This window comes from Paramisgurnus dabryanus, chromosome 3 (genome assembly GCF_030506205.2).
Source record: "Paramisgurnus dabryanus chromosome 3, PD_genome_1.1, whole genome shotgun sequence".
Lineage (NCBI taxonomy): Eukaryota > Metazoa > Chordata > Actinopteri > Cypriniformes > Cobitidae > Paramisgurnus > Paramisgurnus dabryanus.
Window position 1 is genome coordinate 28,304,940 of NC_133339.1, and position 13,677 is coordinate 28,318,616.

General features: G+C 41.5%; 1 protein-coding gene across 3 annotated transcripts in view; it reads right to left on the minus strand.

Moving 5' to 3' along the window:
* LOC135760194 (scavenger receptor cysteine-rich domain-containing group B protein-like) overlaps positions 1-13,677 on the minus strand; it is a 67,223-nt gene that overhangs the window by 3,224 nt on the left and 50,322 nt on the right. The window contains exons 3-8 of one of the 3 annotated variants that reach the window (XM_065274120.2): positions 2,778-3,089; positions 2,231-2,536; positions 1,852-2,094; positions 1,340-1,633; positions 411-719; positions 30-317 (exon numbers count right to left, since the gene is read on the minus strand). In XM_065274120.2, coding sequence (XP_065130192.2) covers positions 30-317; positions 411-719; positions 1,340-1,633; positions 1,852-2,094; positions 2,231-2,536; positions 2,778-3,089 — 1,752 coding nt within the window. Of the gene's footprint in view, positions 1-29; positions 318-410; positions 720-1,339; positions 1,634-1,851; positions 2,140-2,230; positions 2,537-2,777; positions 3,090-13,677 lie in introns of all 3 variants that reach the window. The other 2 variants (XM_073813982.1, XM_065274119.2) reach the window with 2 other exon arrangements.

Consider the following 13,677-nt stretch of genomic DNA (forward strand, 5'->3'; position numbering starts at 1 on the left):
AGGCAGCAATTCATTGTGAAAACACTCACCTACAGTAATTTCAATAGTGTTACTCCTGGAAGACTTGAACATGTCATTACTGTAAGAGTAATCACAGCTGTACTGATCCTGATGTGAGACGTCTACAGTCAGACTGAAAGTCACACTAGATACACTTGTTTTAGAGGATATTGTGGATGAACTGCTTCTGAACAGGTGGAATTCAGCATTTTCCCGCCATCTTGGATTAGGTGTTGTGCATCTGAACTGAATGATTTCTCCAGGAGACACAACTGAATGTGGAGAGATTATGGAAAGAATGGGTATCTGCAGATCACCTGCAAAAAATGAGTTTATATTTAGCTTGAAACGCAGATCAGGGGCAAATCTATCTGCAGTCTCTTCCATTTCCCCAAAAAAATTAGTCTTACCTGTACACACAACACCAGTGTCTTTACCATGATTACAGTTATTTTGTCCCAGACCTCCGTGTGAGCACTGTACGAGGAAGCGCTCATTTCCAGAGCATCCAACATCATCCAGCCAGATTGCTCCACTTCCCTGACCAAATGCTGCGCCGTGAAGGGCGCTGATGGCTCTGCCACAGTTTAATTGTTTGCACACAACATCAGCATCTCTTATGTCCCAGTCGTCATCACACACAGTTCCCCACTGGCCATTGTGAAGGATCTCCACTCTTCCACAGCAGGAATCAGAGCCTCTGACCAATCTTAACCCATCTGATGTGACAAAAAAACTTACTTGGGATTTGATGGTTAAAAACATGTTTTATTGCTTAAGAGGATGCTGTTTCTATATGTTTGCATTGTTGAATGGATTTCAACTTCAATAAGTTTGCAAATTTGTCATCATCAGTATATTAAATCTGTGTGAAATAAACTTTGTGATTATACGAAAATTAGATGTGCCTTTCTGTGTATGTTTAAACAGTGAACTGTGCATGAACGTTACTCATCATTATTCATCGGTGTTAATTTCAGATGTAATGGTGGCTTTAAATCTGTGCATTTACTGCAAGTTTAGTTAATCATATGTTTTCCCCAGCACGTGTCTCTTGGTTATGAATATCTGACTATATTGCAATTTCTTATTTGGCCTTACTGAGTAGTTCATCTATTTAATCTGGCTGATATAGGACAGTTTGTTTCATTTGGCTATCCAGGAAGCAAAGTACAAGGGTCACATAGCTGTAAAAATGTTTAGGATTAAACAGGTTATCTGTACATACATCTTCACCCCCTGATGTTATGAAATATACAATTTGATATTACTAATTAAGTTACAGTACATGCAGGACATAGTAACTGTTCACTGTAACAGTTTTGTGTCATTAACCCACCTCTGATAGTGATGAGCAGCTGGTTAGAGGAAACTGAACGAAAGTTACGTGAGGAGACAATCACTTCATAAACACAAATGTAGCTTCCCACATGTGAATAATCTGCCTCAGGAAAGATGAAGACGGCTGCGTGATTGACAACTGGTTTCCTACTGATGATGTTTGATCCATTGAACAGAGAGAAGAAGCCTCCAGAATACTGAGATTCAGATGAACAAGTAATAGTGAAGCTGTGACCTCTGGCGACCACTGAACCCTGAGGACTGAGAGAAATGTGTGGCTTCTGCAGGTTCACTAGAAAAAAAGGGGAACACAGCTAATCTATGATTTACAAATAACTGTGACAAGTGCAAGCGTGTTCCTGTATTGTAGACCATTGCGTTTGTATATAATGTAGAGCTTGACTGCACTGTGATTAGCTTTAGATAAAAACATTTACTTAATGCATAAATGTATTGGAAATGTAACTGAGTGCAGAAAAAGCAGTCCCCATTAATTGTAAACACACTCACCTACAGTGATTTCAATAGTGTTACTCCTGGAAGACTTGATGATGTCATTCCTGTAAGAGTAATCACAGCTGTATTGATCCTGATTTGAGACGTCTACAGTCAGACTGAAAGTCACACTAGATACACTTGTTTGAGAGGATATTGTGGATGATCTGCTTCTGAACAGGTGGAATTTAGCATTTTCCTGCCATCTTGGATTAGGTGTTGTGCATTTGAACTGAATGTTTTCTCCAGGAGACACAACTGAATGTGGAGAGATTATGGAAAAAATGGGTATCTGCAGATCACCTGCAAAAATGAGTTTATATTTAGCTTGAAACGCAGATCAGGAGCAAATCGTTCTGCAGTCTCTCCCATTTTCCCAAATTATTTGTCTTACCTGTACACACAACACCAGTGTCTTCACCATGATTACAGTTATGTTGTCCCAGACCTCTGTGTGAGCACTGTGTAAGAGAATTTTCATTTCCAGAGCATCCAACATTATCCAGCCAGATCACTCCACTTCCCTGACCAAATGCTGCATTGAGAGGGGCGCTGATGGCTCTGCCACAGTTTAATTGTTTGCACACAACATCAGCATCTGTTATGTCCCAGTCGTCATCACACACAGTTCCCCACTGGCCATTATGAAGGATCTCCACTCTTCCACAGCAGGAATCAGAGCCACTGACCAATCTTAAGTCTGATGTATGACATAAAAGAAAACTTACATGATGTGTGTGATGCTTTAAATCTATATAATTGGTTATCTGCTCATAAATACAATAATTTTTTTAGAATTGTGGAAATTTATCATCATTACTGAGAATCATATTTACAATAATACCCTACAGAAATACAACTTTTTTTTAAGTTTGTTTTATTGGGCTATCCAGGGTGTAAAATAGAAAATTATGGGATTAAATGGATGAATATTCTCACACCTGAACATGTAACACCAGCATCTTCACTGTGGCTACAGTCATGTGTTCCTAGTTCCCTGTGTTTGCACTGTTTTATGCTGCTCTCACTTCCAGAACATGCAACATCATCCAGCAAGATTGGGTCACTCCCCTGACCAAAAGAAGCCTTACTGTTGGCACTAAGAGCTTTTCCACATCCCACCTGTCTGCACACCACAGTAGCATCATTAATGTCCCAAGAGTCATCACACACAGTTCCCCAACTGCCATCATGAAAGACCTCAACTCTACCAGAGCAGCGATTATTACCATTGACCAGTCTAACATCACCTCCTGAAAAACAAGACAACTTCATTATAATTCAATCCATGTCAAACTCTTACATTGTGCTATCATGACAGACTAGTTGAAAATGATCACTGGGCATGTGTTAGAATGTTAATGAATAGATGTAAACCAAAATGTTGCAAGCTCACTCGAATGACAAAAAACTCTCCCTTTTCCAACAGGTATTTGCCTCAATTATCTGTAACATCTGGCCGGACATCAGATGGAGGTCTTGTCGTCTGTGTAGTTTTCAGGGTCATTTATAAAACTGTGCATAGGATCCTTACTAAAAGTCTACATAGCCACAAAAGCCAAAAATGGCATCCACCAAAAAATATGAAGACTTGAAGCAGGCACGGATTAACACAGTGAAGTGCCCCAGGGTGACCAAATTTCAAGTGCCCCCCCTCCCAATTATATATATATATATATATATATATATATATATATATATATATATATATATATATATAAATATATAATATTATATTGAACTCTAGTCATTCAGGGCTCCAGACTAACTTTTTTGTTATTAGGAGCACTGTAGCCCCTGACTGAAATTTTAGGAGTGCCAGCAGAAAATTAAGGGCACACCTTAAATCAGCCTGCAATGCAATTATTCCCCCTTTTTTTCAAAATAACTGCATTACTGAAAAATACTAAATAGACTTAACTCTATGCAGTTGCTGCAAATGTCATTATGCAAAATTGATGAAACTTTTAGAATAGGAAGTTATGAACCAAAGAATCATACAACCCCCTTCACTAATTCTAGGCAGAAGATACATATATACAATAAATTATATCCAGATAATATACTGTAATTAAATGAGTGGCAGGGCAATCTACATACTCATTATCAATATATCATTTACACGTTTCTCATCTTTTATCCGGTTTTCCTTAACTGGGCACTGATGTTGGTGTTAATGTAGGCTAAAAGTTCTCCCGCTCTCTTTGTCTCTCATCTCTGCAATGTTTAATTTTAAATCCGCGCCAGCGCGTCTCCTCGCGGTTCTGATTGAGATGTGTTGACTTTACCCTGGCTGCGTAGACCCAACGGTACAATCAACTGAGCGCATGGTAACATACAGTAAAACGATATACGTGTCATGCAAATGAGTGTTTAAAACCCGATCGCGCATTCCGTAGTTTGTCACACGTGCCGCACATGCGCGAGCACCTGTTAAAAAACATTTTGGCCGCAGACTGGAGCCCTTGGTGCCCCCCATTGCCTGGTTCCCCCAGGGCACTCTCCCAATCCCGTCTATGGATAATCCGGCCCTTACTTGAAGCAATGTTCCCTTTATAAATCACAGATCACCTGCAATCGTGCGTACATTAATCATTCTAATATCCAACCCTGTAAGCCCATTCTTCCATCAAGTTTGTTTTTTTATAAACCACAACCTTTGAGTGGGAACTGGCCTACGCACGTTTCCAGCTTCATTTTGTGCATACGCACGCTTTATAAATGAGGCCCCAGGTCACCAACAAGGTCTGCTCATAACGCTTTCATCAGAGATCTTAATCTCCCGATAACACACACTTCCAGACCTATCGACTCTCTCTGGCTGTCTTTTACTGCAACAACCTAATTAAATTCACACCTCAAGCAAGCTTCAAAGGAATTTAGAGAAACTTGAGATCTAAGGTTTCAAGTGACAATAGCCAGAGACCACTGAGGTGGACCTCATTCTCTAGTTTAAATATCACCAGCTATTAAATTGTATATATTATATATCCTCTCATTACATGTTTGTATCTGTAATGTACCACTTTCTTATAACACTACACCGATATTTGCTTTATCATTGTTTGTCTTATAATTTACATTTATGAAATGATTATTATAGTATGTTTTAATCATATCTTGTTTACACTCTAAATAATCCCCTTTTACTTTCCTGATCAATGATATGCTTCATGTCATTGTAACTAGTATTAAACTCATTCAATATTAATCCAAATTATTATTGTAACAAAATCTCTAGCCCAACTATGCAAATAAGTTAGGTGAATCAAAGACAAACTTTTCCTTTTCGATCAACACCCTTTCGCATTGGTCATCTCAACTTCAATGGGTTGGACTTATCTCAGGTTAAGAGGCCTGCATTTTAATTAATCAACGCTCACAGTAGCCTCACAGTACGCTGCTCAACAGCGAGACATGCAGACGCAGCACCCAGGCAGGGAACTACACTAACCTTTTCCACTGGTGGCACTTGCGCTACTAACTTTTTCAGTTTGATTTGGTCGCACAAATTAGTTATATTAAGCCACTCTGGATAATAATGAATTATAATGAAACTGTATTGCATAGAGATGTGCTTTTAATTTTACTTGCCATCTTTTAAAGCGCATGCCTTCTTGTTGTTTCCAACAGATCTGAAATTTACTTGTGGTGGTGGCCGGTGAAAAGGGCAATCATTACACACCAACAAAATGGTCTACTATACATGTGACAAAGAACTAATAAAGTGTAACACAACACAAAACTTTGATTTATTGAACATTTATATTAATTTCACATTATAGTTCATTAATCTAACCACCCCAAACTTTCTTTGCCATGAACAAAGCTGACGCTGTTTGTTAAAGCACCACGAAAACACTTACTGTTTTTGCACTGATATGGAATTAGATGACCCCTTTTATCAAACTCAATATAATAAAATTCTATGTACAGTATATATATCGTGATTCTTATATTAATCGTGACATTGATTTATTTTGCATGGGTCCACACTTAGGGCCCTATTTTAACGATCTAAGCGCATTGTCTAAAGCGCACTGCGCATGGTCTAAATGGAAAAAATGGTTTCTGCGCCGAGCACACAGTCGAAAAGGGTTGTTCATATTTTCCTAATGAGTAATGGGTGTTTTTTGGAAGTAACGTGCAATAAACCAATGAGAGTCTTATCTGTCATCCGCTTTAAAAGCCAGCTGCGCTGGCGCTATGTCTAATCCCTATTTAGATGACAGACTTTGTCAATTGAAAAACTAAGCGGAGGAATAAGTTTAAGAATAATGTAAAAAAATGTGTTGGTTTCAATTTTATTAAAATTTAATTTTTTTGGATTAAAACCTTTAAAAGACGTTTTCTTTCAGTCATAGAAGTACAAATATCAGGCTTTTAATTGCTGTAAATGTATTGATATCATACATAATCATTTTAATCACATAAAATAATTTGCAGATATGCAAGAAAAGGTTTGTACTCTAAAAATACAAACAAGAGATAAAGAATTTACAAACGCACAGAGAGCCGAAGCGTTTCAGCACTAGAACAGCGCCATGGGATTTTTACAAAGCATTACTTAAAATGTTTCTCATCTCACCATACCCACAGTGTCATCATATACAATAAATCTATAAGATAGCATTTAAAAACATTTAAAAATAGTTGCATTTGTTTAAAGCAAAGCATTTATTTACTTACCTGGCTACAGGTGAAGCAGCTCTTTGCATCTTCTAACGTCTCATAATTAGTCCTCATTTATGTCCAAGAGACTCAATAATAATATTTTACATTCAATCCTTTAATCTTTTTATATTTAAAAGTGTTTTTGTGCTGCTGTGTATTCATGTATGTGTCACCAACACATATGTTTCAGGTTGTTCCAGGGGCGCTGCGGGGCCGTGCTCCACCGGACGGGCGGATATACAAGGTAAGTATGAATTGCACTAGGCACTTTCGACTGGATCTACAAGACTCTCAGGTAAGTGTAGCTCTACGTTCACTTGGCCGGCCGCTCTACGTCCACCGGACGCCTCAGGTAAGTACAATTTTAGTTCTGGTTCTGGGGTGACTCTGCGGTTCAATAAGCGTGCTGCTCTGGGTCAATAAGACAGCTTGGGTATGTATAGCTTTTAGCTCTGGCTCTAGTTTGGCTCTGCAGTTCAATAGACGTGTACTCTGGATCAAAAAACAGCTTGGGCATGTATAGCTCTAGCTCTGGCTCTAGTGTGGCTCTGCGGTTCAATAGGCGTATTGCTCTGGGACAACAAGACAGCTTGGGTATGTATAGCTTTAGCTCTGGCTCTAGTGTGGCTCTGCAGTTCAATGGGCGTGCTGCTTTGGGTCAACAAGACAGCTTGGGTACGTGTAGCTTTTAGCTCTGGCTCTAGTGTGGCTCTGCGGTTCAATGGGTGTGTGCTCTGGATCAACAAACAGCTTGGGTAGGTATAGCTTTAGCTCTGGCTCTAGTGTGGCTCTGCAGTTCAATGGGCGTGTGCTCTGGATCAACAAACAGCTTGGGTAGGTATAGCTTTAGCTCTGGCTCTAGTGTGGCTCTGCGGTTCAATGAGCGTGCTGCTCTATCACTCTCAAGGGTAGTACAGGTAAGTATCTCGACATGGGTAAGTAAATCTATACATCACCTAATCTTGGCCCACGGTGAGGGAGTAAAGTCACTACCACCTTCCACACGATTTGCAGCTGGCCGGGTCACAGCCTGTGCCGTCCAAAGAGATGGAGGGAGATGTAGATGGAACTATAAGATGACGTCCGTAACCGACCCGTCAGCTCCTTTCCTCTCCAAGCCAGAACGACACCTAAATTGATGGAACAACGGCAGCGCCTCTTCTCCACACAGGGTTTGTACACACAGTTAACTTTTAACAATTTCTCTACTTCCTTTCATTTTACTATGTTTTCTTCCACAGCACGTCGATACTATACTCACAGACCTCCTTCGTTGCTCGGACACACAGGTGGGGGAAATAGGTAGATAAATCCACAATGATGGTCGCACTCCAGCAGTTTCACGACAACCTCTCAGTGACAGCTTGACCTGGAAGCGGTATGAGCGACAAGGACACGGCACAACACTGCAAATACTTCAGGTGCACACACGTCAGTAATTCACACTCACCCACGGCAATCCACACTCTTTAGTGACAGGAAAAGGCTCATACCTCTACACTGGGTCAAAATACTTCACTGGGGGAAAGACGTTCTAGTCGTTGCCACAGGCGTGTTGTGTAGGTGGCACGAGTCCCCACACCACAGTTCGGATGCTCTGCAACTAGTTGGCTCACCCACCAGCTTTGTTCTCTATGGTGGGGCCACTATAGGACAACACACTCCACAGAACAGATTACGCTCCGTTCATCAATGTCTCAATGAAGGTAAATAAGTGCTTGTACTCACAGTCTGATAACATATATCTGCTTTCCTCTGTATCCGTCCGTCCTCTTCTCGTGGCTCTCCAAGGCCGCTTAACTCTAGGAAATCTCCGTCAACAATCGTGTAACACGATGGCCTTCCATAGGCGTATGCACACACTCACTTGTAAACAGTACCTCTTTACTACAATCCGTTCGCTGACCAGCCTGATTCAATGACTCGATTCTCTGCTTTTTCTCCTCCACAGATTCCCACTTCGGTTCCTGATCATCCGCTTTGCCACATCAAACACCGCTCTGCCACCACACACGCCCCGACATCCACCGGGAACAAAGGATCAAACAAAATGAACCTGATGGCTTCCACACTTCCAAAACAACTACAATTCCTTCCTTTCGTCCTTCTACGGCCCCTCACTCTTTCCGCCCGCTCTAGCGTCTGCCGGATCAACGGGGCTTGCGGACTCTCCAGCGGGATCGTGCTGTTGTAGTGGCCATGGCGGAAGTGGGTTCGCCTGGAAATCGAACGCCTTCCTGCATCTTCACTCCTCCTTTTATCCTCCTTCAGTGAACTGAACTGCCCAGTCAACAGTCGCCACGTCATCCTCCACACCTGTTTCAAATTCAGCCTCGTTTGGGTTGTCCGGGGAACCAGGAAGTGACGGTGTTCCAAAATTTCGTTCCGGGCGGAACCTCTCCTCTCATTTTTTGGTACCGCCTTAAGTCACTCTGTGACATATGTGATAAGCAAACCCGCGTTATCGTCCCGTTTAGGAGCATAATTTACTGCGCTCTTTAAATAACAAAAAACATATTGCGCCATTGACTTTAGACTTTAGACCAGGTTTTTGTTGGTCAACGGCGTAGTTTATTTTAGTTGCCTCAAAATAGCAACACGCTAACAATGCGCCTGAACACACCTCGTTTTCAGACCAGAACGCCCATGGGCGCTAAAGGGGAAGCAAATGCATTTGCTATTTAAAAAATGTGGCGCTAAATGTGAAAATTATCAGTGCGCAGGGTCGAAACTAGCAAAAGAAATTGTGCTGCATTGCGCCGGGTGTATGATAGAGCCCTTAATGTTGCTTCACCTGGTGGTGAAAGCATTTAGCAGTTTTGTTTAGACAGAGGATAAGGTAGGTTTCCAAATGACCCTGGACTATAAAGTGGCAAAAAAATTTACATTTTGTTGGAGAAGCATAAATAAACACAGTACGTTGAGTAGCACAAACACAGTCCTGTAGGCTGCCATAGTTGTTTTACTCGTGCATTGCTATAGACTGAATTAACGCATGGCGTCACCATTTACCAATTTAAGTAAGAATGCTTGCTGAGACTGTTGTTTTTTTAAAGTCATTTTGTGTACAAAATTAAAAAAGAGTGCCGAAGACTGAAACAAAAACAACATGGCGAAGCGGAAGAAGGAAAACACTACAATATATAATGGGGCAATCTCGAAGGGGTGTGTTATTTATTTATTTATTTTGTGTGGCTTCAATGGAGGCAGGCGGAAGTTGAGAACATTCCTTTCTTTGGGTTCTCTCTGTTTGGGTAACTGGCTGCAGTGGAGGTGTTGCAAAGACTCCCTTACCTGTGTTAGCACAAGGTTTATACCTTTTTAACGGATCTCTCTCTTATCCACGCTGAACATCAAGGTGGTTCCGGCAACAATTTGTTTTCCACCTGTGTGAGGCATTGTGTCCGTTTGTGTGCATCGGAGGAATGCTGATTCTCTGTTCTGAGCATGGGACTTTTGGTATGTATTACATTTATTGGTAGGGTTAGTTTATTAAATGTTGGGAGCTTAATCAAGGTGTGCTACAGGTATGTGGTGTTATATTGTTTTATATATTCATAAGTTCATATGTTATTTTAGCTGTAGTGAAAGTATGTGTTTAATGGCGAAATTGTGTTATAGAGGGCTGTCGGCTACTGTTTTGCTGCGGTGGAACTTTAAGGCTTCAGTCACACCAAAAGCGCTTTAAACGCTTGCAAACGCAAGGCGCGACGCACTGCCTTTTTTAAAAAAAGAGCAGTGCGACGCGGCTTTTCATATTGCTAAGCAACCACCGAGTCAGCTGTATTGTCAATCAAATATTGAAGCGTGAGCGCTCTTTTGCTGTTAACTGTCATATCAGCAGAAACTTTAAAAAGAGGACGCTTGCTCTGACCTTGTTTGAGGATGAGAGGTGCACAAACACGCAGGAGAGAGTGAGCGAGTGGAGTCCGGTTCTTCAAAGCAACTGTAAACTTCCCTCGCCACAACGTAAGGCCCGCCTCTCCCCTCATTCGATTGGACAATGGAAAGACACGAATGACGTCGGGCGCTTCTCCGCTCTCAGCGCTCCTTCAAAAACGCGTCCGCGGCAGGCGGCAAAAAACCGCAAGGCGCTCGGCGCGCATAAACAGCGCGCAAACGCGCCCTGCCCATAGAATATCATTCAAAAAAGGCGCCTGCAACTGCCATAAACGCTATTGGTGTGACTGGCCCCTAAGTCATCATATATTTCTGTTGATATCATCGCACCCTCTGACGTTTTGTCATATTGAACGCGTGTGTGTGTGTGGTTAGTCGAATGTTTAAAAGTATATTTGTGTCATATTTGTGTTGTTATTATAATTTTTGGGTGTGTGGAGTATTAGGTTTATTTGTTGTTTTTGTTTGTTATGTGGTTTATCTAAAAAAAATTTATTTTCTTTTATTATTGAGTGGTTACACTGGTCTTAGACTGTAGCGATTCTGTGCTCATAACCGATACGGGGGCCTTGGCGGATTGCTGTTGCATATTTACTTATTTTGTTATTTCTTTGTTATTGTGTGAAATTAGGTTTATTTTTATACAAATATTATTGTTTTTTTTCTAATTGTGTATGTGTGTGTTTTATTATTTTTGTTACTATTGTGTGATTTATTATCCAAGCGTATCCCTTGGGATTTTGATACAAATGGTCTAAGAGCTAAGTGTCCTCGTTATATTATGAAAGTTATTTGGTGTGTTTGAATATTTTAAATTGATGTGATTGCTGTTGAAAATGTGATTATATTTTTATATATTAAATACTTGAAATAAAGATTACATAGGTACATCCCTGTTGTTTTCCTCCATTTGTTTGTAGGGCCTGTCTCTAGGGAAATTTGGTATTAATATTTTATTTACTAAATAAAATCTCGGCCCGTTCACATTTGGCGTAGTCGGCATGGGTTTGCAACAGGGTGTGCTGTGTAAGTCTTTGGATGTTGTATGGTGTTTTGAGTTTTTTTTTCCTTTTTATGTTTACATGGATGCTTTGGTGTGAGTGTGTTTATCTTACAGCAGCAGGGAAGCAGAAAGCAGTGGGTAAAGAGTGTTTCGTGAAGTCGTCTGCTTGAGTTTCAGTAAGTCCAAACTTGTTTGTTTCTATTCCTCTTTTGATTATTAACGGAGAGGGAAGTAGAAGAGTTGTGTCAGCAGGTTCAGCTCCTGTGTCAAGCGAATTCTGTAGCAGGGTCCTCAGCTACTGTTAGTGCCTCAAATGTGGATTCAAATATGCATGCCTCCAGTATGACTGGTGCCACCAGGCCCATGGTAGAGCGTGTCCATGGTAGAGATTCTTGTTTCCTAGAGAACGACGGTGTCTTACTTTTAGTGGAAGAAAAGAGGATGTGTTTGAATGGGTAGAGGAAATAAAAAGTAATTTACAGGCCAGAAGTTTACCAGACAGGAAGGAAGCATTGTTTATTTTTGATCATTTGGGGGATCTGCGAGAAGTGAATTTAAATTTAGATCAAGGGAAGAGAGAGGATCCTCAAAGGGTGTTCTCTGAGTTAAAAGAGTTGTATGGTGAAGCACATTCATATATTTTGCTTCAGGGTCGTGTTTTTCTCGTAAACATGAAGGGGAGTCTTTGCAGGATTTTTCACATGCACTTTTTGTTTTGATGGAAAAAGTAATACAGTGTGCACCAGGTGGCGTGCCCAATTCGGCCATTTTATTAAGAGATCAGTTTGTTGAATACGTCCTTGACAACGGGTTGTGCCATGAGCTGAAACGTAACGTTTGGCTCCATCCGCAGTCCATTGTTTTGGATGTACGAAGGGAGGCGATTAGGTGGGTAGATGAGGGATCTCGGCCAGAGATGCGGAAAAAAAGAAGTCATTCTGTTCCGTCAATAGCTACTCAGTATAGACTTCAAGGACACGGCAGGCAATCTTGTTACAATCTTGGCAGGCTTTTAATCAGCCTAGGCGAGGTAGTCCTATTATTTGCCGACGGTGTAATCAACCAGGTCACATTGCCCGGAATTGTATTCTGGATATGCGTCGGCCTGAGGATACCTACAGTAGTATGAGGTAATCCTTAAGGTCCTAGTGGGCCGGCGGAAAACTTCAGCCCCCTGAATTGATGAGCCACACTTCAGGATGGGTGGTGGTTGGCTCTAAGCCTCCTGGATTGGAGGGTTCTCCAGCACTGTCTAAGTTAGTGGGTCATTGTCCATCTTACTATTATGATGGGGGGTAGAGGTTCCCTGCTTATTGGACACTGGTTCTATGGTGACTACTCTCTCTGAGAGCTTTTTTGTCAACATTTTGAGCCTTGTGGACAAGAGGAGTTGTGGATTGTTACAGCTGCGCACTGCAAATGGTTCAGAAATACCTTATTTGGGGTATTTACAACTGGATTTTATTGTCCTCAGGAGGCAAATTAAGAACAAGAGTGTCCTTGTGGTGAGGGATTGCTCAAATTCTTCTTTTCCAGGTGGGTTTCCTGGGTTATTGGGCATGAATGTCATGCAGGACTGCTACAAAGCGCTGTTTAGTCAATATTGTAGCAATCTTTTTGATCTTCCGATTGTGAAGGACACTCCAGCATGGCAGTCTGCCTTACGGTATTGTAAGAAGATTGAGGTTGGGGATACAATGGGTAGGCTAGCCAGTTTTGGGTGAGAAACTGTACGAATCCCTGCTGATTCATTGCGCTTTGTGCCTGTTCTTTACCACAGGTCCTCCATCTGTGTTGTTATTTGAACCCTTGGAGAAAGGGGATTCACTCCCGGCAGGCCTTTTGGCCTCTGTATCTCTTGTGCCAATTATTCAAGGGGTAGTCTATGTACCTATAGTTAATGTGGGGGAACAGGACTCATTGATCCATCCTCATGTTGTGGTGGGAACATTGTCCAATGATCAGGTTGTCCCCCTGCCCCGGATTGAGGAGTTACTGGATGCCCTATGTGGAGCCCAGTGGTTTTCCACATTGGACTTGGCCAGTGGCTATAATCAGGTTCCGATGGCAAAGGGAGATAAATGCAAGACTGCTTTTTGCACACCTTTTGGGCTATTCGAGTTTAACCGGATACCCTTTGGGCTCTGCAATGCGCCTAGTACCTTTCAGCGCCTGATGGAACGTATGTTTGGGGACCAAAGGTTCCAGACGCTATTGCTCTATTTGCACAGCATTTCCAGAGGTTGGAAATGGTTTTTGCTTGA